This window comes from Olea europaea, chromosome 6 (assembly GCF_002742605.1).
Source record: "Olea europaea var. sylvestris chromosome 6, O_europaea_v1, whole genome shotgun sequence".
Classification (NCBI taxonomy): Eukaryota; Viridiplantae; Streptophyta; class Magnoliopsida; order Lamiales; family Oleaceae; genus Olea; species Olea europaea.
This window is the reverse complement of record NC_036242.1, coordinates 25,254,374-25,281,786: the sequence shown is the minus strand read 5'-3', so window position 1 is coordinate 25,281,786 and position 27,413 is coordinate 25,254,374. Positions and strand designations below refer to the sequence as shown.

Genomic DNA, 27,413 nt, shown 5'->3' with positions numbered 1-27,413 from the left:
ATTCTTCAAGACATTTTAAAGGAGAACATCGCCACTGCATTATGGTTGAAATTGGAGCAATTATGCATAACGAAAAGTCTAACTAGCAAATTGTATTTGAAGCAGCAATTGTATTCTCATCGTGTGATCGAAAGTTCATCTCTTGAAGATCACCTAGTTGTTTTTAAGGAAAATGTCATGGATTTAGAGATTTTGGAGGTCAAGTATATATGATAAAAAAGATTTAAGGTTGACTTTATTGAGTCACTGCTCACTTCATATATGTTTTTTAGAGACATGATCTTATGCGGTCGTGATACACTCACCATTGAAGAAGTACATAATGCTAAGTTTTCATAGGAGAAAAAAAAGCGTATTGTTAAATATAAGGCTCAAAGAGAAAACCATGTTGTTTGTGGTGATTATGAGAGAGGTAGATCAAGTATAATTCCAACAATAAATCTGTAATTGGATTAATAGCAAAAAAATCTCCCTAAAAACGTATCCATGTGCGATACACCCCCAACCTATTGGAAATTTCAGAAACCCCCTATTTGAAATATTTTGTGCAAAAAAAAAATCAAAATACAAAAAAAAAATTCAGAAACCCCGTATTTGAAATATTTTGTGCAAAATACAAAAAATGGTTAATAGCACAAAACGTCCTTATGTTTGACACTTATTGTGGAAAACATCCCTATATTTCATCTTTTTACATTTTCATCCTTATTTCAACGTTTCATTGCTAAAAACGTCCTTTTAAATAAAACAAAAATAAAGAAAAATAAAGAATAAATTACAATTTTACTCCTAAATGTTTTAAAAAGTGCAAGTAAGTCCAAATAATTATTAAAATGCCTAATAGCACAAAACGTCCCTACGTTTGGCATGTAGTGTGCAAAACGTCTCTACGTTTCAAATTGATGAAAATGACGTTTTCCGCAATAAAATATGAAAATAGGGGTGAAAATGTAAAATAATTGAAACGTATGGACGTTTTCCGCAAGAAGTGTCAAACGTATGGATGTTTTGTGCTATTAGACCTTATTAAACTTGAAACTATTGCCAAATTTGTGAACATCTATACCATTTCCAAAATACCATAACCCAAACTTCGACGACACTACCTATTATAAAGAGATCCATGTCATTTCCAACACACCAATCGACGATGCTCACCAGGACGCTTCTCTTCATGGTCTTAAAACATCAACAGATGGTTTAGCGATATGGAAGTTCGACGGTTTGGACAATGGTTGATCGGAGTTTTTTCATTTCTAAAATAGCAGCCCCATTTGGAGAAAAAGAGATCATGAAAAGAAACGCACATGTAAGTATAGTCAATTGGTGTGTTGAAAATGACATGGATCTCTCCGAAATAGGTAGTATCGTCGGAGTTTGGGTGATAGTATTTTGAAAATGGTATGGAGGTTCACCAGTTTGGCAATGGTTTTAATTTTAATAAGACATAATAGCACAAAACATCCATGCGTTTGACATTTCTTGCAGAAAACGTCACTACCTTTGACACTTCTTGCAGAAAACATTCATACGTTTCAATTTTTTTTCATTTTCATCCATATTTTCACGTTTCCTTGCGAAAAACGTCATTTTCATTAATTTGAAACGTAGAGACGTTTTGCACACTACATGCCAAACGTAGGGACGTTTTATGCTATTAGGCCTTTTAATAATTATTTGGACTCACTTGCACTTTTTAAAACATTTAGGAGTAAAATTACAATTTATTCTTTATTTTTCTTTTTCTTTTTTTGTTTTATTTAAATAAGAGGGTATTTTTGTCATTTTGACAAAAATGGTGAAAATGATTTTTTAACATTGAAACGTTGAAATAAGGACGAAAATGCAAAAAAATGAAACGTAAGGACGTTTTTTGCAATAAGTGTCAAACGTAGGGACGTTTTGTGCAATTAACCCATACAAAAAAAAACCCCCCTTATCGTCCTATTCCGTTAGTTTAACCGCCAAAACATTAAAAGTTGCCAAAATTAAAAAGGAATTATTGTGGGTGGTCCCAAACTTTTAATTTTTAATTTTTTAATTTTATTTTTAATTTTATTTTTTTTATTTTATTTTATTTTTTTTTTTTTTGTAAATTACACCAAAATCTTTTATTTGTACTATCCACAATCCAAAAAATCTAAAACTTTATCTTCTTCCCCACTCCGACTACCATTCCCACTCTCACCACATCCCACCCTACTTTTTCTTCTTCTCCCATCCCATCACACCACATCCCACCTCAAACCAAACAACAAACCCAAAAAATTCTTCCCAGTTTTTACTCTTCTCTAAAACGCTTCTCCTATAGCCCATTCCCTAACCCAAAATCAATGGTTTCTTCCATTTAACTTCACCAAAGTCAAGTAACATAATTCATTGTAGATGCATATGGATTATTTTATTTTATTTTTTTGGTATACATTAATATGTAGCTTATTCAGGTTAATATTTTGTATATTTGATCCAATGATTAATTGAAGCAGAATAAATTTGAAGAAGATGATACACCACCAAAGCATCAAAACGTGGTGCTAATAATTGAGATAACCAACATCTTGGCCCATGAAAGGTATACAACGTGGCACGCAGTCTGGTTCAATATGTTCGATGCAACATATCGGATCTTGAATATGTCGAATCGAAGCTCTCTGTTCTCATCGGAGTCACCCGCCTATTCTATGTCACATGGAATAATAGATCCACTAAGGTTGAAAATAGCGAAGTTAATGGGAAAATGTTTAGGAATTTGCTCGATGTATTGATTCCTAATTGCCCTAATTAACAGCATGTCTGTTTGCAGACTGGAAGGAAGCATTACATTGGTCAATTTGAATCATACGACAAATCAAAATGAATGATAATCCTTACCACAACGATTTACCCAAGTTGAATTACCCAAATTTTTACTAAGCTCTTGAGGATATTTTGTTTGAGGAGGTCCAAAAGAAGGAACGATTGACATGGTCAGTTCATCGATCGAGGAACATATTCGACTTTTCACCACATAGCATGATGAATTTAGTCGGAACCCTTTGTGTTTATATAGCAATTTGTTAGCATGAATGTGTACCACTAAGGTTTCCAGGTTCTAAGGTTGCTTGGAATGGCTATCAACCTACAGAAGCTCATGGAGGAGAGGGGTTTTGGATTGAAAATCGAAGAAACTGTTGATTTTGGGTTGGGCATTGGCGATATGAGAGGGTTTGAGAGATGAATAAAAATGAGGGAAGAATTTTGTAGTTTTTTGTTTGGTTTGGAGTGGGGGAAAGAAGAAGAAGTGTGTGGAATATGGTAGGAATGGGGAAGAAGATAAAGTTTTAAAGGTTTGGGATTGTGGGTAGTATAAATAAAAGATTTTTTTTAATATGCAAAAATAAAAAGTTTGGGATCACAATTGTAATTATTTCTTTTAATTCTGGCAATTTTTACTGTTTTTAACAATAAAAATTAATGACAGTAGGGAGATTTTTAACCAAAAAGTATGTATTTTGCACAAAAGGTTTCAAACAGGGGATTTTCTGCAATTTTCATTAAGTATGAGGGTTTATCGCACATGAAAACATTTTTTGCTTTCAATCAATTTATAATTATTGCAAGAAAAATGGGCACATTCATAATGATTATTATAAATTGCATAATATGGATAAATCCATTGCTACAAATTAGAAAGGAAAACAACTAGAAAATTCCGGAGAAGCTAGACGCTTGATACAATAATAGAGAACTTTTAGATATTCTGACGATGACTCCAAACTTGAAGAGAATTTGGATTCTTGATACAACTTGCACTTTTCATACATGTCTTAATCAAAATTCGTTTTCAAGATACGAAACAGGTTCCAAATATTTTGTAGTAATGAGAAATAGAGCACCTTGTAAGATATATGGTATTGGAAGGGTTAGAATTAAAATGTTTGATGTGATGATCAGGACACCTGGTGATATGAGGCATAGTCTAGATTTGGAGAGAAATCTAGAAAAATCTTATCTCATTGTATACTCTTGATTTAAAAGAGTACAAGTACACTAGTGAAAGTGGAATCTTAATGTTAGTAAATAAGCCCGTGTTGTGGTAAAGGGACAGAAAAGGTTTCAGTTATATATCTTGCAATGTTCTACAGAATCTTTGCATATAAAAAAAGCAAGTATTAGGCAGTCTAGTGGAGTATGAGTTTGGTACAATACTTGTTGGAATTTGGTTTTGGATCTACATTGAAGAATATGTTTGAGTTAAGTTTAGAAGTCATAGGTAATGTCGCTTTACCACCATCACCAGTGGTGCCACGGTATACAACTCTAGAGACAGACCCAAAAGAGATATTAAACCTCTACAAAAAGTACGAAAAAGCTAATTTAGTTACCTATGCTTTAAATACGGTTGAAGGTATTGAGTCTAGTGAAGAACCTTTTTACAATGTATGTTTCTACACTGTTTGGAAATTATTGTTGAGTTATTAGTGATTTTGTTGCCCGTGGTGATAGTTCAAGTGATTTTGATACCCAAGGTAATCCTGTTATGCAATGCTTGAATACAGTTGACATTTAGCTTGTCCTAGTTGGGCTTTTACGGGTGAGTTGGAGAATTTTGTTGAAGAGTTACGTTATATTCCTTGTAGTGAAATTTGTCTCCATGTGGAAAATAATTGAAGATTTGTTGAATTGTGACCCAAATTCCTTTGGGTATTGGTCTTTCATATGAAGAGGCCATGAAGAAGTCTAAAGATGGATTAAGGAGAAGAAGTCATTGCATTTTGGCTCATTTAGCACTCCTCTCCTGCTCGAATGCTCAAAACATGGAGCCCATTGCTCTCCTAAAGCGCCTCTCACTATGTGCGAGGTTTGCCTCCTGAACACTAGTGTTATCCTATGATTTGTTTCACATTTTGACGAATTTTATGTTACTTTTTCATCTAAAACACTAATTTTAAGGTTTGACATGTACATTCTATATATAGTTGGCTCTTCATTGAATTAGAGAAGTTAGATATACAAGTTATTGTATTCTTTCATCTTATATTGAATTCTACTCTTCTGTTCATGACATTTTTCTACGTAAATCTTGATGTTCTTGATTGTTGTTTTCATCTTGCCTTATTCCTCTTGTTTATTGAATCTAACAAGAGGCATCAAAGCAACTATTTACAGGTAAACGTGTGTTGCAAGTTATTTTGAATTATTTTATAAGTGTTGTAAAAATAATACTTGAAGATGCTTGAATATAAAAAAATGGTAGAAAATCTTGATGTTCTTGATTGTTGTTTTCATCTTGCCTTATTCCTCTTGTTTATTGAATCTAACAAGAGGCATCAAAGCAACTAGTTACAGGTAAACGTGTGTTGCAAGTTATTTTGAATTATTTTATAAGTGTTGTAAAAATAATACTTGAAGATGCTTGAATATAAAAAAATGGTAGAAAAAATTATTTATGTGAAGTGAAATTCTTAATCGATGAGAATCTCTTTCTACTTAGGGTATCTGACTTTTAACTAAAATCTTTATATCTGTCTTATGACTTTGGGCAGTTAATTGAGATTTGGTGTCCATATGCATTCGCACAGAGAAAATCTGAATTGTTTACCTTAAGTTCAAAAATAATGATCAACGAAAAAATTAAATTAATAATTGAATATTAAGATTAAGATTGAGGATATTTTATGGATAATGTAATTAGGAAATAGATAATCATCATAGTAAACGTATTACCTCCTTGTCAATTAGGATGAGCCCCAAAATATAAAACTTTCAAGCATTATTTCGAACTACTGTCACATCAATATATCATTTATTTCCATATGTCGATATTTCTCTTATAGCCTTTGATTTCACGATGCGGGAGAGCAAAATATTTGATGATTGAAATAAAATAATACTAATTTATAAAAACAATTTAAATAGTTTAGAGATTAATTCATTATTGTCCAACAAAACCCATGAGAACCATGGAATTTAATTAATTTGAATTAATTAATATAAAAAAATAATAATTTATGTACATGTAATCTTGAAATAGAATTTAGACAAAAGGTGTTCATGTGAACCTAGAGAATAAATTTATATAATAGATTAAATGGATACCCTTGAAAATAAATAAAAGTACATGAACTTGAATAATCTATCTACTCCCACAGTAATTGAATAGCCCCCAAAACATGTATAATTAATTTGTACCATATTGATCTAAACATGAGAGAAATGTAAGCCCCTGAAAATAAATGTTAATTATTATACATACACATAAATAGTGAAATGCATAACTAAATGTTTAAGTACATATTGAAAAACGAAAAATAAAATATTATTGAAATAAACGAACTGTAGTAGGGCTAGAATCAAATATATTCATTCATGTTTAATACTCATGAGATCAATCAAATGCATTCATGAACATAAAATTTAATTAATTTGAATTAATGAATATAGAAAAATAATAATTTATATATGCGTGATCTTGAAAAAAAAGAAAAAAAAAATTAGACAAAATGGTTTGTATGTGAATCTAGAGAATAAATTTATATAATAGATTAAATGAATAATTTTGAATATAAATGACTGTACATAACCTTGAATAATTTATTTACTCTTAGAGTAATTGAATAGCCCCAAAATATATAAAGTATAATTAATTTTTACCTTTTTTATTTAAATATGAGAGTAATGCAAGTCCCTGAAAGTAAATATTGATTATTATACATGCACGTGTATAGTGAAATGCATAACTGAATGTTGAATAAATATTGAAGAACGTAAAGTAAGATATTATTGAAATAATTGAATTGTAATAGGACTAAAATCGTTCAAAAATAATTCTCACTTGATGTGATATCTTATATATTATAGGTATATTTAATTGTAGCCTTCAACAAGTAAAAATCCAAATGACTTGAAGTCTAGAACTCTGCTTTCTTAAAAAATTCTCTCATCGAATATTTGAAGTAATTAGTATCAATTGACGAACTTTTGTATTTGGGATCAAAAGTCGTCAATATGTACTGAGCCATTGATCATTGTAATTGTTTATTTCTTTCGATCTCATAATATATCTAGAGGTTGCTAGAAGAAAATGACGAAGAAAGATTTTTTTAATTGATATTAAATTCATTAAAAATGAGGCTTAAGTTGTTGATGATGATTTATCTAAACTGCAAAAGAGGAACGACAATTTAATTTCAACATCCACAAGCGTAGCCTCAATCAGAAAATATGGAATCATGACCACATAAATCGAGAGATTCATAAATGACTTAGCTCATATCGAAATTTTCCAATGTCTGATTTATTTGCTGTATCTGATTTATTTATTTATTTTTTTTTTTTTGGCAAAAGGTGTAGAAAAAAAATTGGATTAGAGGTCCACTAAAACATGATTCATCCTTGATTGGCATACTTTTGCATATTGCGTAAATACTAGAGAATTGTTAAGACTTGTGATTCATCTTAATAAAGTCAACCTTATTAAATGGAAAAGTCCAAGATATTTATAAATTGGTATTTATTTTGGTATTAAACCGATGTGAGATAACACATTCCTTAATAAGTCCCGTCAAGATGGTGATTCATTTGAGCAGATCAATCTTGAAATTCACAGGATGGCTCTGATACCATGTTAAGACTTGTGATCCATCTTAATAACGTCAACCTTATTAAATGGAAAAGTCCAAGATATTTATTAATTGGTATTTGTTTTGGTATTAAACCGATGTTGGATAACACATCCCTTAACAAGATTAAGGTAGCAAAGCACAATGGCTTAATGTTTGTTGTTTTTACTTTTTAATGAGAAGGGCAATGAACGTGATTGAATGAACAGCAAAACAATTGTTGTCGTGTAGCAGTTGCGTTTATCATTATCCAAGTTCACTCTTGACAATGACGAAAATTTGTATTAACATTTTTTTTTTTTTAAGGAAGTCGTCATACATACGAATGTTGTCATAAGTGATTTAGATGACAGTTGATGGCATTTGAACTTCTCGATATTGGGTGAAGTCCTCTTTTCTTGTGAGCTAAACATATTTCAATTAGCATCATGATTTTTTGGGAGAGTGGTGATGGAGCAACCGCCAAAGGAGTTGAGATGGGGTATATATGGAAGTATAATCAAGACTATAGTCTATATTCAAGAAGGATTTTTAAGTTTTACCCTACAATTAGTATAACCTTCCATTCGTTTATCACAGTGTTGTTAGGTAATATCATATGGCGTTTCAATCTTATGTTCAACACGTCCCTTTATTTAGATGTGAGATTTATTCTTTATCATTAAAACATTACATGAATGAGAAGTGGCAAGGCTTGAACTAAACAATTTTGGTGAAAGAATGCAATATCTATTAACTATTGGTGAGTATCAATATATACAGCAGACTGACCATATAATTCTACCATTCTAGGAAACTACATCACCTAAATAAGGAGAGAATTGCAAGAAAATTATGGTCAAGAATATAGTATATCTTTCCATAAATGAGTGCTAATTTTGTGCTCTATCGTGAACCAAAAATATTTGTTTACTTTGATACAATGTTGAATCACTTAATGGTCCTAAAAGATTTATATTTCTCGACTTGTAGATTTTGTTGAAAATATTTTCCTTCACATCAATAAAATCAGATACTTCATGCTCAAGTTGGGATGCTAATGCTTCTTGACTGCCTCACGTGCACTCCAGCAACTAGTCCACATCAGGTGAAGTCGATCGGGTTCACTTCGAAGACGGTATCTTCTTCTTTCTCTGTTCCTGTAAGAAAATAGACGACAATTAGCGTCATGATTTCTGGACAGAGTGGTCAGCTTCGATTCAATTTTGATGATCATTTTACATAATTTTCTTTTGGAGTGAAAGCAATGATTTTATTGACATTTCCATCCAATTGCAAATCAACATGGATTGCAACTTGCACAAAATCAGCATATTACACAAAATCAGCATGGATCATAGTCTTGCACAAAATCAACATGAATGCTTGTCAATTTTCCTTGCAAACCTTTATAGAAAAATTGCACAATGTTAGCGTAGATCTTAGCCAATTTTCTTTGTATAGCAACCTCATTGTACCTATTTATTGACTTCAAGAATGAATGAAACATACAACAGAATCATCCATTTTCTTCTTTAACATGGTATCAGCCTGATCGGTCCTCTTCTTTCTGTGTCCTCATGGTTGCTGAAACCAACACACCTCCTCCAGCCCCAAATTCCTCTCCTTACCTCCTACATCCCTCTAATTCTCCTAATCTCATTCTTGTTTCCGGACTACTCATTGAAGACAATTATCCTAAATGGCAGCGAGCTATAAGTCGTGCCCTCAATGCCAAAAACAAACTTTGTTTTGTGGATGGCACTCTCCAAAACCCTACAGCCAATTCTCCCACCTATTCTCAATGGAGCCAAACCAAGGACATGGTCCTCATGTGGTTGCTCAATACCATCAGCCCCTCTATTGTAAATTCTCTTGAATATCACACAAATCCTAGGGACCTATGGACAGATCTTCACTCTCATTTCAGCCACGGCAACAACATCCGGCTCTATCACCTAAAACGTGATTTATACAACCTCACATAAAATACCCAACCCATCCATGATTACTACAACCAAATTAAGCAGATATGGGATGAGTTGGGTGACTTACAGAATGTTATGGACCTTGCTGAAATGAAAAAAAAGGTTGAAGATGAGCGACTTTTTCAATTCCTTCTTGGATTGAATGACTCCTACTCCTCATTACATACACAAATCCTTGCCCTTGATCCATTGCCTTCGATGCAAAAAGTATTTTCAACTCTCTTTCAGCAAGAACAACAGCGACTTCTCCACCTCCGCACAGCATCATCGGCCCCCAACACTATTTCCATGGCTGCCCACACTCCCGTCCAAAATCGCACACCCCTAAAATGCATAGAATGTGGAAGGAACGGGCACCGTCGTGAGCGATGCTGGCTCATCATCGGATATCCTCCGGGGCACGAACCCAAGAATAGCCAATCATCCATTCTTGGTCGCCCACCGGTAGCTACTGTAGTACAAACCACCGTTGCTTCTACCTCAGATTCACCCTCCATTCAGACTCTTCCACCAGAGTTATACTAGAAACTGCTAGAAATCCTCAAGCCAGTCCCAACCCATGTCAATTTCGTCGATAACTCCTTTTCCACCACACATACTGTCACCAGCCCCCACGATTGGATCATCGACAGCGATGCTAGCAATCACATGTGCCACTATCGATCTTCCTTCATAACTCTCGAGCCTCACTCTTTGGCTAACTCTATATCTTTCTCAAATGGTGAATCATCAAGAGTCGAAGGGAGTGGCTCTATTCAATTGTCCCCTACCCTATTTTTACATAATGTCCTTTATATTCCTAATTTTAAATATAACCTGCTTTCCAACCCAAGACTTACTCAAGACTTACCATGTGTAGTTCTTTTTTCTTCTGATTCTTGTGTTTTTCAGGACCCACAGTCAAAGAGGCTGATTGGAGCGAGTGAGATGTGGAATGGGCTCTATATTTTTCAGGCACTTGACCCCCTTGCCCTTACTGTTTCCACTTCTGCTAATAAAACATTATGGCATAAATGCATAGGTCATCCTTCTTGCTTTACAATACCGAGTATTATTGACACTCCATGTATCATTTCTCAATGTGATATTTGTAGTCGTTCAAAGCATACTCGACTACCTTTTCCAAACAATATAAATAAAAGTGAATTTATTTTTCATCGAATTTACTGTGATATTTGGGGTGGCTACCCGACTGCTTCTCTCTGTGGCGCACATTATTTTCTTACAATTGTTGATGATTTTTCACGCACCACCTAGATATATCTAATGCGATTTAAATAGAAACAAGTACTAATCCCCTCCATTTTTTTCTCTCATAAAAAATCAGTTTAACACTACCATTAAACACATTCGCACAGACAATGGCCAAGAATTTCTCTTCCATTCCCTACAAAACTACTTTCGCGACTACGGTATTATTCATGAACATACTTGCGTTGAAACTCCACAACAAAATGGTGTTGCAGAACGCAAACACTGACACCTTCTGAATTTTGCTCATAGCCTACGCTTCCAAGCCAACCTCCCTCTCAAATTTTGGGGGGAATGTATCCTTACAGCTGCTTATCTCATCAATCGCACACCTAGTCGCAACCTTAACGACAAACACCTTTCGAACTCCTCTTTAATAAAAAACCATCCTATGATCACCTTCGTGTCTTCGACTGCCTCTGTTATGCTCAAACTCTCACCAGCCATCGAGACAAATTCTCTCCCCGAGCCTCTAAATGCCTTTTCCTCGGGTACCCTAGCTTTCACAAAGCCTACAAGCTTTATAACCTTGACACACATTCTATTTTTTATTCTCGTGATGTCACTTTTCATGAGAATGATTTTCCTTATCACCATCTATCCTCGGCCCCCGATCGTCATGACCCTATCATCCCCTTCCCTATTCCTGAGCTCTCCAACCCTACCCTTGATCTTGCACCACCTCATTCCACCTTGAATCATAGCCCTACTCTGCTTCCTTTCCCTCTCGTCGTTCTACTTGCACCACCACTCATCCATCTTACTTGTTTGATTACATCTGCCCAACTCTTCCACCCGGGCCCACTACATCTTTATCTGCTGCACAGTCCTCTGGTAGTGCTCATCCCCTATCATCTTTTCTTTCATACTCTTGCTTTTCATCTACTCGCCATTCTTTTCTAACTGCTCTTAATACTACTGCAGATCCTACTTGCTACACTGATGCCAAGAAACATTCTCACTGGAGTGAGGCTATGAATTCTGAACTTCGAGCGCTCGAAGAAAATTGCACTTGGACACTCAAGCCACTTCCTTCTGGCAAGAAACCCATTGGTTATAAATGGGCGTTCAAGACCAAACTTAAAGCGGATGGTTCAATTGAGCGCTACAAGCCCCAATTAGTGGCCAAGGGCTATACCTAAATTGAAGGACTGGACTACCATGAGACATTTGCCCCTGTTGCCAAGATGACCATTGTCTACTGTCTCCTTTCCGTTGCTGCCTCTCGACAATGGATAATTCATCAAATGGACATTCACAATGCTTTTCTTCATGGTGACCTTGATGAGAAAGTTTACATGACTCCTCCACCTGGATATTGTACTAAGGGGGAGAGCTGAGTCTATCGCCTCCGAAAAGCTCTCTACGGACTCAAACAAGACTCCCGGAATTCGTTCTTCAAACTAACAACTGCGTTAATTGATATAGGATTCACACAATCTTCGGCGGACCATTCTCTTTTGACATTAGTTACTCCTACTTGCATTATTGTGATTCTAGTCTATGTTGATGACATTTTGATTGCAGGCACTGTTACAGATTGATCATTACAAATCTGTTCTCTCCAGACACTTCAAAACTAAGGATCTAGGCCCTCTAAAATATTTTCTTAGTCTTGAAGTGGCTCGTTCTTTTACTGGGATCTTCATTAACCAACGGAAGTATACTCTTGATATTCTATCTAATAGTGGCCAGCTAGGTGCTCGCCCCGCCTCCTTTCCCATGGAACAGAATCTGAAGCTCACCGCCAGTGATGGTAATCTTCTGTCAGACCCGAGCCCCTATCGTCAACTTGTTGGCCGTCTCATTTACCTCACCATCACCCGACCTGACATTGCCTTCGCAGTCAACATACTCAGTCAGTTCATGCATACACCTCGAGCTCCTCATTTGACTGCTGCTCATCAGGTTCTTCGCTATTTCAAGTGCACTTCAGGTCATGGCATTTTCTTTGCAGCCTCCAGTGGTCTTCAGCTCATTGCCTACACAGATTCAGACTGGGCCAGCTGCTCAACCACTCGTCGTTCTACTACGGCTACTTCATCCAACTCGGGACCAATCCCATTTCTTGGCGCACCAAGAAACAGACAACAGTAGCTAACTCCTCAGCTAAGGCCGAATACCGAGCAATGGCCGTAACCACATGTGACCTTATCTGGCTCAAAACCTTACTTGCTGATCTCGGTATATCCCACTCGTTTGCTATTAATCTTTTCTGTGATAATCAATCAGCACTACATATTGCTCGGAATCCAGTATTTCACGAGCGGACCAAACACATAGAGATTGATTGCCACATTGTTCGTGACAAGCTTCGCTTTGGTTTCCTCACTCTATCTCATGTCTCCGCAGCTGATCAGATTGCAGATATCTTTACCAAGGCATTGGGACATGATTTGTTTCATCGCTTCTATCGCAAGTTGGGCATCATAGATCTTCATGCGCCAACTTGAGGGGGAGTATGGACATTTCCATCCAATCGCAAATCAACAGGGATTGCAACGTGCACAAAATCAGCATGGATCATAGTCTTGCACAAAATCAGCATGAATGTTTGTCAATTTTTCTTGTAAACCTTTATAGAAAAATTGCAAAATGTTAGCATAGATCTTAACCAATTTTCTTTGTATAGCAACCTCATTGTACCTATTTATTGACTTCAAGAATGAATGAAACATACAGCAGAATTATCCATTTTCTTCTTTGACAGATTTAAAGCGTCAATAAGGGATATATTTTACACTTTAAATTATTTTATCTAACCCTTCCATTGCTTTATTCGAGTGAATACTCTTAACTCTTGTCTATATAGGCAAGGCCTATATATAGAGGGTGAGGAGGACTCGATGTTTCGGCTTCTATAGTTTATGAACACCTACCTTTAGCTTGAGCATTTCCATGAGGAATGTATCGCCATGTTATGGACAAGCTAATAATGTCGAGCAAGGGAACTTATTCCTCAAATTAAATTTGGTTTATTGAGCTATCATTCCACGGTGAAATGTTTCTTAGCTAGGAAGTTGACAAGGTGAGGATATGCAAGGGTGTTTTTTCTTCTATTGGCCCTAAATCTTTAGGCAAACCATTATCATTTAAAGAAAGTTGATCGATGCATTTTACAAATTTTTTGAAAAGCATAAAATGTGACTAGCGTGAAGGTCAAACTTCAAGATTTACATACTTAAGTGAGTCTTAGACGTAAAAAGCGTTACTTATTTCTATTATTACTTTAATCATTCTAAAAATAATTTAATATTTAGAATAATACATATCAAACATTTAAAATTATAAAATATGATATTTACTTAATAATTCTTACAATTAATCAATTATACAATTTTCAAGTTTATGAAATGCAAAAACTAGACTATTTTTCATAATTTTAACTTTCAACTAGACAAGTCTTACTTAAAAATTTTTATGGAGGCTTTATACATATTTTCCAATTTCCAACACAACGATAAGCCTCAAAATTATAATTATATGATATAGATAGCATTGTAGTTTAAATCTTATATAAATTTTATCGTATAAAATCATTTTTAATTTTTGTACAGACAAACTAAAGTCAATAAAAGCCTTTTAATAAAAAAGGGAATAAAAAAAATTTAATGAAAAAAGTCAGATAAAAATTTTAAAAAGAAAAAAAATTTAATAAAGCCCGCCGTATGCCTAGGCATGCATTATGCGGTCAACTTAGTAGTTAATTGCTTAATTGGGGTTTACGACCAAGGCAGAGCGTTTTGCCTACTTCTATGCGCACTATCTAGAACATTGATTTTGACAATTTCGTAACAAATTTAATAATATGGTATAGTTTTTCATAAAACTTTTCAATATAGCAAAAAAAAATTCCTGAGAGCCTTGAAAATAACCATTGTATGATGTGATATTTCACAACATTGTTAATACAACGTAGTCATTTTGCAATGTCCTTTTCTTTTTGTCATCGTACCCAAGCGGCCCATTTATGAAAGTCTTTTTCAATAACAATGTCATTTGGTTTTGTTTATCATGCATGCGAGCATTAAATCAAATCTAAAAGTCTACCCATGTTGCTTTTGTTTTTATTATGCTTAAAATCTTTTGCGAAAGTGCTACAGAGATTTGGATTAGATGTCGACTTAGTCTACAACATTATAATTCATCTTTGAATGTCACACTTTTGCTGATTGCGTATTTACTATAAATTAAGGTAAGAAAGTACAACGGCTTAATGTTTTTGGATTTTTTTTTTATCAGAAGTCATTGTTTCAGCATGGCAATTACGTTTAAGGAACAATTAGTTAGATTTTTGATTGACTAAATTACAACTTTTCATAGTGCATTTGTACTTAATCTAAGGATAAGCATGATCGTTTATTATCTGTCTCTCCTATGATTTACACGCAATTATTTGAAAGAAAGTGATAAAGAGGTACGTAAATTTGTTGTAATGGATAAAGAGGATAATCTTAATGGAAAAGATTTCAATGATGGTGAAAAAACTGTTCTGAAATAACGAAATACCACAGTATAATTAATATTGCACTTTACATACCAAACACCATGCGTATACGCTTGTAATCAATGCATCAGGATGATTTGTTGAAGATTGAAAACATAATAGAGGGAAAGTAAGCTGAACCAGGAAGACCAGATTATGTTCACTGGCGGAACCACATGGGTTCATGTGGGGTCAAATGACCTCACAGTTTTTTGGATTTTTTTCCTTGTTTAAAACGTAATTTTCTGTCAAAGTAACGAGTCAACCCAATTAATTTCCCCAGTCCAATGCCCAAAAAGCCCAAACCCAAATCCTATTGTAGTATCATATTGTTTTATTTTCGTTAATGATACGTTGGTTTAAAAAAAATCATTTTTGACCTCACAGTTCAAAATGTCTGGGTCCACCCCTGATTATGTTGATCGCCTATATTTTAAACTTTGTTTGCAATGTGGATCAATGACGTGGTGATGCAAGGAGAAGAGAGAAAAAAATACAAGACAAGTTCGAAGGCTAATGCTCAACAATATGGAGATCAACTGTTATTGATTTAACTAAATATTGAGCACTAATTGAAATCAAGTTCTCGTTGATTTTTAAAATATCGAGTATTTGATTAATAAACCGGTTGATTCAAACATTGGTATGAAGATTAAATCCCTGTTTAACGGCTATTTTTTTGTGTAGAATGAGTTTTTGAATAGTAAATTTTTAAAGAATGTGTAGTTAAAAAGTAAGAAAAAATTAAGTTTATGTGAAGAATATTTTATTGTGAAAATGTGTGATTGAAAATGAGCATGAAAAAATTGAATAAAATGATTGTCAAACGGTGACTAAATTATAAAGATCTAAGTTCTGTAATTTTATCAATAAATAACCTTAAACATCAAAAGTCTTAACTCTAGTTTTAATGGTAAAATCTTACAAAAAACTATGATGACACAAGTGAAAAAACAACCTTCATTCTTGAATTAGATTAATAGAACAATTAGTTAAACCCCATTATTTTGCCTTCATCTGGTGGCTGGACTATATCGTGTTGGATAGTATAAAAAAATTAACATACATCCAATCATGCACGATATTGTGTATTCGAGATATATTATATTAAAGTAAGAGTGGCATGGTAGTATAGATCTTAAGTACAACTATGATTTAACAGTTATCCTCTAGTATTAGCAATATTAAACTCAAATGATGCATCAACTATTTAATTATCAGAATCCCTCACGTTTGGCAGGACTTTTTTTAAAGTCAAAAACTGATTTTGAGATTAAAAAATTGCTTTTGAATATGTTTGTATAATTTTTAAGAGACGTTTTATAAAAAGTTTTTAAAGAAAACTGGTTTAAGATAATTTTCTCAATAAATTTTTTATAAGAAGTAGAAACAAAAACAGAAGCACTGCCAAATGAATAATGCTATTTACACTCGATCACTACTGTAATCTTCTACGTGACATATATGTGGCGATTAGTGATTTGATGCACAAGACAATAAAAAATTGCCACATTAATGTATCAAATTACTAACCACCACATATATACCACCTATGATGATTATAACAGTAAATGACTGCAAATAACATTACTCTGTCAAACAAGCCCCTCAATATAAATATCCCACCATTTTCATTTATCACCTACTCTTTAGTAGATTATGATGCTGCATGAATTTCAAGAATCTGAATAAAATGGGCGAAATCTTCAACTAAAACAGTAAAAAATCAACCAGAATTTCAGTGAAACAATATTATATATTACAAGATATCATAAGTTTCCACTTTCCAATACCTGAATCAAAGATCAAGATACTGGCTATCTTGCATGAAAAGCTTAAAATCAACAAGATAACATGGTAAGATAAGTTTCCGAATCCTTATCAAGATTATGACATTGCGTTACATGGCAAGAGTCAGAATAGCATGGAAGAAATTTTGAACTAAAAGAGTACAAGACTGAAACCAACCAGAATTTTCCCGACAATAAAATCCAAGTATTGTTCCTGATCAATTTGATGCTGACTTAATGGACACTTTTCTTGTTCGTTGTTTGATCTAATGGAAAATCTAAAGCAACTATGTCCTTAACAACTATCATTTGTTACCTCTACAAGTTAGGAATTAAATCTTAAAAGGTTTGGTAAAGTCTTATGCTAGTTAACAAGTTAGGACAATTCCCCTCCTTTATCCGGGCTTGAGACTGTCTACGGAAAAAGATCGGTGGGGTTCAAAATTTTGCTGATCCAAATGACTTAAGATGATTAAGTGGCAAGATAAGTTTAAAATGCAGTACGACAGATGGTATTAGTTCTATTCCAAATAATTGAAGTGTTATTCCAACATTGTAAGTTAAAATGTCCTATAAAGATGACAAAGTACACTATATCTATTATGCAAAGACACATGGAAAAAATTTATTCCAGGTACTATTTTAGGTTGTGTGGTTATTGAAATATTAGCAATACTCAAGAATCAATATCTGTACTAGCCATCTCCATATGGGATACTCAGTGAAGAAACATTATGCAAAATATGGCATATATGCCTTAACTGAATCATCAATCCATGCCCCAAGGATTTAGGCAGGGAGAAAATATGCTCCCTAATTTATTGAAAAATGAATTTTTTCTGCCATTAAAGTGGGATAGCCTTTATTGATATTCATATTAACCATTAATATAAGGGCATTTGCATGGAATCATAATCCAGAATCGTATGCTTAGAATCATCTTTTTATATTTTGGATGCTTTTAATGTGCAATATTTTAATATTATAATGACACCACAATATTGAACTGCCTAATTTGATGCTACAAACTTCTTTATTTGCTTCTTCTATTTTCTCAAAAACATCAAAAAAATGAATGTCAATGAATGGCTAAGGTTAAGCTCATATAGTATTCCACTTTTCTAAAGTTCATACGAGGTTATAATTTTAGGAAGTTGATAGAAGACAGTGTTAATGGTATTTATTGAAGGGTTGAAAGTACGATGATTTTTATTTTTATTTTTATCTTTTTGGAATTTGTAAATGGAATTTCGTTATAATACATCTCCATGCATATCTCGTGCAAAAAAATTAAAAATGTATACGAATAATTTAAGAGCAAAGTAGTAAGAACTATATCTTTTATGCCCTCTTCGTTACAACATTTCATCATATGTTTTGTTGGAGACTATCCCCATTGTCATCTAAAATCATATTTTATAAATTAAAAAAATAAATAAATAAAACCCTCAATAATTTTCTCCATTTATCAGTATGAAAACTGTAAAATGTATTTAGAATTATTGAACTTTTGTATTCCAAACGACAATATCAAAATATGAAGGAAGTAGATGTCTTTATAATAAGGAAGTCAGTATCTATATTAAAATGAACCGTTTAAATAAAAAAAAAAATCAATGAGACGAATGACTTGGACATGAAAAGTAATTCATTTTTATATAATCTATGCACTTGACAACATTGTATAGAGACGTGTGCATGAATTTCTGGTAAAGATCATATTCTAACTATTCCATTGGTGCCAAAATATCAACGTTCTAAATTTCCAACTAATTTTTTGAACACACAAAGAAAAAATATAAAGATAACAATGTGCGTAATTTGCGATTAGATGGAAGGGGGAATGTGTTTATGTGGGGTAGCTGCTTACGAGGGCGCACCCAGAGAAATTGGCATCCTAGTCACACCATGATTCTTAAAAAGTGTCGTTCTATGGACTAAAAGTCGTGGACTTCTTAGACTCCTAGGAACCTTTTTCATTTTTTTTTTCTTTTCTAGACTTTGAACTACGTCTATTTACCAAACTAAGCCCTTGTTTGAGCTCCATTTTTGCCAAGAAAATACATTTTTGAATAGTGTAATAATGTGAAATGTGTGGTTAAAAAATAAGGAAAAATTTTAGATTTTCGTGTAATATTATTTTATTGAAAAATATGTGGTTGAAATAATGTCAAAATACTTTTTAAGAATGTATTTTTTCAAAAAAATGGGGCCCAAACAAGGGCTAAATGTCAATTGAAAATTGTAAAGAAAAAGGCTCGATGAAATAGACAATGTAAAAAATATGTACATGACTACTAAATTTATAACGAAATTTTTTAAGTGCTTATGAACTTCTCATATCAAATTTAATTACCCAACTTTCACATGGTTATTGTCCACTCCCAATAGTTATGAAATTAATTTAAAAGTAAGAGTTTTCAATGTGAAATTCTATTCTTGAGGGCAAATAAGAAGGTTACATGGATGACCTAGCACAATAAAGTACTCTCTTCATAGGCATAGAATTGTCTATTTTCTAGGTTACAATCTCGATATTAATCATGTCTCATAGAGATTTTGTGATTGAAGTCTTGTGAATTCTGCGAACTTCTATGTTAGTTACTATTTTTGCTACTTTGACGTAGACGCTATAAAATTTAATAACTTAAAAATTAGAACTTAAGAATGATAAATGACATTTAGAGATGCTGTGAACGATCTGATAAAAATAAAACCATGAAATTTGAGTAATGTAACTTGTTTTTGTCTTCATTTGAACTTTACAAGGTTGACAACAGACAAAGTAGTTGTTGAATGGTAAACCAAAAATTGACGTTCAAAATTCTTTAGTAGAAATCATGCATTCGACGCAATGAATTACAAGTGTTTCAAGATCATGCTGGTTTATACCCTGTGACAGGTACAGTTTCAAAGCTAATTTATAGCTTTTGTTCCAGTCAAATACTTAAAGCTGAAATGTCACCCTACTTCTCCAAATGCCATGCCAGCACAATACAAGAAACTGGTTTCTTTTGTAGTCCTGAATGACACATGTATAACAATGACATGATCATTGGTTATTTTCAGTTTACGATGAACTCGAAACATATTTTTGAGTTGAATCAAAAATAAATATAACTTAAGCATGTTCGGTTTCCTATACTAGATGGGCCCTGACTGGACTAAAGTAAATCTATTTATTTGTGTTTGTAGCGTCCAGCTTTCTGTGCGTGCAAGAAAAGATGAAGAAGAAAACAAATCGTGAATCTTTGAGTCATCCATCAAAGATTTCGCTTTCAGTTTTCCACATTTGTAACATCATTGTTACAGAGAGAGAGAGAGAGAGAGAGAGAGAGAGAGAGAGAGTTTTGAAGATTGTTGTTGTAGTGGATGTTTTCATATGCTGCAAGTTGGCGGAACTATTGCTAAGAGGAATAGAAATTAGAAACTTCTTCGGTATAATTACCACTAGCATCTTTTCTCGACTAAAAACACTCTGATGCTTAAATCAGCTTTAGATGTTTCGTTCAAAAATAATGCATAAGCCGACTTGGGGTAGTTAGTGAGGATGTTTCCCCTGGATTCTAAGGAGAAAGTTACATTGATTTACAGAGATATTTTACTTGCATAAACAAGTTGTACAAAATATTGACTCCGAAAAATGGAGTTCAAGGGCTGATGTTGTCGACGTGCTTAATATGTTTATTATTTAGACAATGATTAAAGTATGTTGTGTTATCTCTTCTTTTTAATAACAAATTCACATCTTTTTTCTCAGTGAAAGTGGGAGAAGTAAAATTATTGCACAGCCAATCTAGTGGAAATCGGGCTGGTCTAATTAGAAGGAGCCTTTGTGTTATTGAAAATGATAAGGCCAATAAGTTTCCATTAAAAATAGGCAGTTCTTGACTTATATCCTAAGTAACACTTCCTAAAGTCGATTTTGCCCTTCATTTGGTGCATGCATCATGGAAATTATAAGGTTTTCGTCATAAAACTATGTAAGAAATCATCAAAATATTTCCCTAGACGGGACAAAATGTGCATTCTAATCATCCATATTCCATGTCATTAGGTCCCTCATCATTTTCTATAAATTCACCCCTTTTACGAGTTTTTTATGGAAATGTTGGCTGATAAGTCACCAAATCCGGCATCAGTTTGGTAACTTTCCGGCAAACCAAACCATTGAGTGGAATGAGCATAAGAATATAGAAGATGCAAAGGATATTATAGAATGTGCTCTCTAGAATCTGTTCCAGCCCATCTATCAATATTCTTTTTCCTCTCCATAAATAATGAGACCATAGGCATCCACTGATTAACTCACAGTCTCATATACGTACTACTTTTTTGTGTATTAAGTGCAAAAAACTGTTCAAGATGGTGAAATTCTTAAAGCAATTTGAGGGTCAGCTAGTTCCCGAATGGAAAGAAGCCTTTGTCGATTATTGGAAACTCAAGAAGGACCTCAAGAAAATCCATCTCCTCAACAATGAGAAAACAGAGAACAAAAAACAAACTAATTATTCTTCAAGTACACTAGTTTCCACCATAAATAAGTACACTTCTCTTGGCATGAAGCAAAGAGAACACAAAGTTATTCAAGTAAGCCATCTTTCTCATTACGTGCTTTTTGATCTCAATGTATCACATATTCTATCTTCTGAATCCATTTTTTTGACATTAAGTTCATTGAATTTCTGGTAATTTTGCATTCAGGTTCATCAGAAGCTGGCAGCATCAGCTAGTAAAGAATACACATATGAGACAGAGCTGCTTGAGCAATTTGCTGATACGGATGCTGCTATCGAGTTTTTTGCATGTCTTGATCTTCAACTTAACAAAGTGAATCAATTTTTCAGAACTAAAGAGAAGGAGTTTCTGGAAAGCGGCCAATCATTGAAGAAACAAATAGAGATTCTCATTGAGCTTAAAACTGCAGTGAAGCAACAACGTGCTAAAGGACCTTCTTTTCAGGACACGAAGGAGGAGGACTCGATATCGGGCACCATATCATGTGGTAAGAAACACATTTCCTCTGTTTTTATGATAAAATACTAAAAAGACATTCTGCTTAAATGATTCATCTTACCCCATGTTTGCTTCGTTGGACTGAACAATGATGGACAAGACTGTCTATTTCTGCACCAAATGTGCCCTTAATGTTTTGTTCATTAATAATTTCCTATACAATTTAAGAATAATACATTTTCTCGACTAGAAGAAAATTAAAAGAAGAATCTTGGAATCTTTTTCTTATTTTTATGCTTCATAGAAGTTCATTTACTTATGTATTTTAACAAATTTTCCATCTGTTTGTTTCTATTTGGCCATAGACGAAGAGTCAGTTAAGGACAGGACAGAACAAGAACAGGGGCTAGAGAACTCAACCGATGAATTGGACAAAAATAACATGCAATGTACAGAGTCCCCAACATATGGTGAACTAGGGAAGTCGATGAGAATGAGAAAAGAGGATGGGAAATTTAGGTCTTTATCAGGTCGAATCATTAACTACCAAGGGAAGAACTTAAGAATTCACATTCCTATGACAAATCCAACTAGAACATTTTCGTCTATCACTTATTTACTCTGGGATGATTTGGTAAATCAGTCCTCCAAGAAATGTGGTCCAGACGAAAATAAATTGCATATCAACAGAATGAAGCTACATCATGCGGAAAAAATGATTAGAGGAGCATTTATTGAGCTCTATAAAGGATTAGGCTACCTGAAAACTTACAGGTATCAATATTTAAATAGCTAGTACTTTTTTTTATAGAATTTCTTCTCTTTTTATTGGTAAACAACTTTACAAAATACTTTTATCTAAAATATTTCAGGCACTTGAACATGCTTGCTTTTGTAAAGATTATGAAGAAATTTGACAAAGTAAGTATATGTGCTTAACTTTTTAGTTTTGTGGACATTCATCTATTTCCTCTTTCTTTTATCATGGCCAACAGACTTTTATGTATTTTCAGGTGACTAACAAACAAGTTCTTCCCATTTACATAAGAGTGGTTGAGAGCTCCTACTTCAACAGTTCAGACAAGGTAAACCACAAATCCAAGCTTTTTCCCTGATAAATACGGGGTAGGCTATATGAATCATTTTTCTGGACTCTATTAGGTCCAAAGATGTTACAATCTTTAGTAAAATATATTGTGAGCACGAAACAGAAAAACCTTGATTGGAAGATGATTGGATGTGGGGTATCAAACATCCCATCATCAGTTTATTCTTAGACAGTTTTAAGTGGTGAATGATCAGACTGTATGGGGCCTCTCTCATAAGAAATGGCCCTAGATTTTCATTTATCTGCAAATATTTTCTTGTCTCTCACTATTAAACAAATTAAGAAACCTAATTAGCTTGAGCAATGACAGGCATTGAAGTTAGCAGATGAAGTTGAGGAGCTTTTCATTAAGCATTTTGCTGAAGATGACAGAAGAAAGGCCATGAAATACCTTAAACCGACACAGCGTAAAGAATCGCACTCCATGACATTTTTCATTGGTAAGTTTTTTTTTTCAATCAAATCCAAATGTGCAGTATTGCAAGTTTCCAAAAAGACGAAATTATTCAAGAAATTTATACATGACTGTTTTTTTTTAGAGTACATGTATTAGTGGACATTCTTGATCACCTGTCTTTCACTTGATGATCAGATAATACAAAATAAAAGATCTATATAAAAGGGCCAACAGGACAAGGCTGATAAACTTGAATCAGCCACTAAAAATGCAAAAAGGGTGGTCAAATATGGTCCACATTTTGGAAGTGGACTATAAAGAAAGGCCCATATCTAAAACTGTAAAGAACACTAAATATTTTTTAAAAAAGGGATCTTGTTTTTGTACATGACTGTTTTTTTTTAGAGTACATGTATTAGTGGACATTCTTGATCACCTGTCTTTCACTTGATGATCAGATAATACAAAATAAAAGATCTATATAAAAGGGCCAACAGGACAAGGCTGATAAACTTGAATCAGCCACTAAAAATGCAAAAAGGGTGGTCAAATATGGTCCACATTTTGGAAGTGGACTATAAAGAAAGGCCCATATCTAAAACTGTAAAAAACACTAAATATTTTTAAAAAAAGGGATCTTGTTTTTGTCTCCAAAGTGCGGTGCCTTGCTATGTAAGAGGTAGACTGTAATGAAAAATTTACTAATGTTGAGCCTGTGCTTAACATATAAGGGAGACAAGCATCGCATGAGTTCTAGTACAAGTTCCTTAATGTGATATGTCACTAACATTATGAAAGTTTAATGCAAGGCCGACTACACAGACATCCCGACTATGCATAGACATCCCGACTATGCCCTGTCTTTGCCTAGTGACCACGGGTTCAAGTCTCATCTTTGGCCCTTCAAAAGAGAGGGAGGAAAAAAAATATCCATCAATACGACAAATTGTCAAGAAATTTTAAAGTTGCTCATAGAAATAGTGATAATATGTATATCATTCAGTGTTCTGAAAAGCGTTAAGTATTGCGAAACGAGGAGGTCAAGCTTGGGTTAGGATAGGCCTAGACGTAAAAAAGTTCTTATTTTAATATCATTTTAAAAATTTAGAAAATCAAACTAAAAATCATTTAATAATTGAAAGCATAAAAAAGTGCACCGTAGCTAGGCCGGAAAAAAAAAAGAAAAAGGAAAAGAAAGTGGAAAAGAGCAAGACAGGGAGTTTTGCGCCCTCTTCGCGCCTAGGCACAGCTTTTTAGAACACTGATATCGTTATAGTATATTTCTTTGTTACTAAATAAAATTATTATACAGCTTAATACTGTAAGAGATTCACTAATCCCTTTTTTTTTTTTTTTTGTTAATAACCAGGCTTATTTACTGGATGTTTCCTTGCGCTTTTCGTTGGATATGTCATCATGGCTCATATTACAGGGATGTATAGACCTAAATCAAATACAGTCTACATGGAAACCGTCTACCCTGTCCTTAGGCGAGTACTTAACTTTGATAGATACTCATATTCGACAATTGATTGAAGTTTCTACGGCTACTAAGTGGAATTTTATTTTTAATTTTGCAGCATGTTTAGCCTGCTATTTCTACATTTCTTTCTATATGGATGCAACATATTTATGTGGCGAAAGACTCGAATAAACTATAGCTTCATATTTGAGCTGTCTCCAACAGAAGAACTAAAGTACAGAGATGTGTTCTTGATTTGTACCACATCAATGACTGCTGTAGTCGGGGTCTTGTTTGTTCACCTATCCCTAATGTCAAAAGGTTACTCTTATGCTCAAGTTCAAATCATCCCTGGCCTTCTGGTCCTGGTAATTTGCTGATATTACAGTTCTTGCCATTAAATATAGTTTCGCCGTCGCTAAAATAATAGATAAATTCTTTTTACAGGTTTTTCTACTAGTCTTGGTGTGCCCCTTCAACATTATCTACAATTCAAGTCGTTTTCGTTTCCTTTCAGTAATACGAAACATCATCCTATCGCCCTTGTATAAGGTCTTAATGCTCGACTTTTTCATGGCTGATCAACTTTGTAGCCAGGTAATTAGTGCATTAATTGAGTGATATTTCAAGTACTATGAAATTCTTACATTCCAAACACTTAGTAACTAATCTTGAGTATAATTTTCTATTATAAATCAGGTACCAATGCTAAGGAATCTAGAATATGTAGCATGCTACTATATAACTGGGAGCTACAAAACTCTGGATTATGGTTACTGTATGAGGACCACATATTATAGGGACCTTGCTTATGCAGTTTCCTTTTTACCTTACTACTGGAGGGCTATGCAGGTTTTGCACTGATTTTATCCCCTTGGCGTATTAATTTTAAATGTTTGATATAAATTGATCCATGAACTATGGTTTTGTTTTACAGTGCGCACGTCGATGGTTTGACGAAGGGCATAAAAGCCATCTTGTCAACCTAGGAAAATACGTGTCTGCTATGTTGGCAGCTGGAGCTAAAGTGGCATACGAGAAAGAGAAAAGTGTGGGATGGCTCTGCCTAGTTATAGTCATGTCAAGTGCTGCAACTTTGTATCAACTGTATTGGGATTTTGTAAAGGACTGGGGTTTGCTCCAGTTCCATTCCAAGAATCCATGGCTAAGAGATGAACTAATGCTTCAGAGAAAGTCTATATACTTTTTCTCAATGGTATATATGCCCCCTCTCTGATTCTTCCCATCAATTCAAGGCATTTAAGCCTCAAATCTCGAGAAAATATTCTCTTGCAATGTGGATTTATTCATCTCAATCTGAATTCATGATAATCCTACCGTGCACTACGTGGAGCCTAACCGTGTTGTCAATTCTAAATCTGATTATTATTGGTCCCAAAAGTCGGGATAAGTACTTAATTCATAAGACCTCCCCAATGTCTTTATACTTATAGAATGACTAAAAAATTAATCATTACAAGTAAATAGATCATCGACTATACGTGAAAATTGTCTTCTTAGCAAAATCTACCTTTTTCGATGATCTTGTACAAATTTTCTACTTTCTGTAGGGGTTGAACTTTATTCTCAGGCTAGCATGGTTGCAAACAGTTCTTCCCTACAATTTTGGAAGTGTAGATTACAGAGTAACTGGACTATTTTTAGCAGCACTTGAAGTTGTTAGAAGAGGGCAATGGAATTTTTACAGGTAAAACTAACTATCTTCTGCACATCCCCTTATGTTCAAAGAACTTACAAGTGCAAAGTTTTAACAAATGGGCGTCGAAGAGACTTAAACTCGGGATTTTTAACTTTCCTCAGACCATCCCTATGCATAAGCTGAACAATTGTATATATTGTTTTACAGGTTGGAGAATGAGCATTTAAATAATGCTGGAAAATTCAGAGCTGTGAAGACAGTACCACTTCCTTTTCATGAAATGGATGATGAAGATTGAGGCCAATTTGCAAACAGACTACTAGCTAGGACTATGCAACTTATTACAATGTTATTATTATCCAAAGAAGAAATGAAATTGCCACTGTACAAGTTGATGTTCAAAATGTCAACTTGTTTTGTGTCATGTTCTCTTGATTATTCACTTCAGCTAAATAATTTATACATGTATATATAAAATTTAACCTCACATTTGATGGGACTAAAATATTTTGGTCTTAATATTTCATCAACGCAATGATGAGAAGATCGTTATCTTTCAATGTGAATTATCTTATGGGCAGTCTCTCTATTCATAGCCAATTGATAGGAACCCAAATTTTAACATAGATAAGCTCGGAAAATTGCTGTTAATTATGTTTGTTACACCCCCGAAATCTGATAAGTCGTCACAGAAGCACCACCATGGAAGCAAGGGCCACAGAGGCTTTCGATATA

At 33.9% G+C, this 27,413-nt stretch overlaps 2 protein-coding genes across 3 annotated transcripts; both read left to right on the top strand.

Moving 5' to 3' along the window:
* The first annotated feature begins 12,006 nt into the window (after positions 1-12,006).
* Positions 12,007-12,916, top strand: LOC111395312 (uncharacterized mitochondrial protein AtMg00810-like). Its single transcript, XM_023021293.1, has 2 exons — positions 12,007-12,111; positions 12,347-12,916. The coding sequence occupies exons 1-2, from the start codon at positions 12,007-12,009 to the stop codon at positions 12,914-12,916; spliced, it is 675 nt and encodes a 224-aa protein (XP_022877061.1).
* Positions 12,917-21,191: 8,275 nt separating this feature from the next.
* LOC111396253 (phosphate transporter PHO1 homolog 1) lies at positions 21,192-27,120 on the top strand. Of its 2 annotated transcripts, none has more exons than XM_023022629.1 (13): positions 21,192-21,685; positions 21,800-22,100; positions 22,417-22,825; positions 22,924-22,972; positions 23,065-23,136; positions 23,470-23,599; positions 24,926-25,046; positions 25,137-25,386; positions 25,466-25,615; positions 25,718-25,870; positions 25,956-26,234; positions 26,590-26,726; positions 26,886-27,120. In XM_023022629.1, the coding sequence occupies exons 1-13, from the start codon at positions 21,461-21,463 to the stop codon at positions 26,974-26,976; spliced, it is 2,367 nt and encodes a 788-aa protein (XP_022878397.1). In that variant the 5' UTR covers positions 21,192-21,460; the 3' UTR covers positions 26,977-27,120. The 2 variants fall into 2 exon arrangements, with proteins under 2 accessions (XP_022878397.1, XP_022878396.1); XM_023022628.1 differs by having other exon boundaries at positions 23,047-23,136.
* The last annotated feature ends 293 nt before the right edge of the window (positions 27,121-27,413 follow it).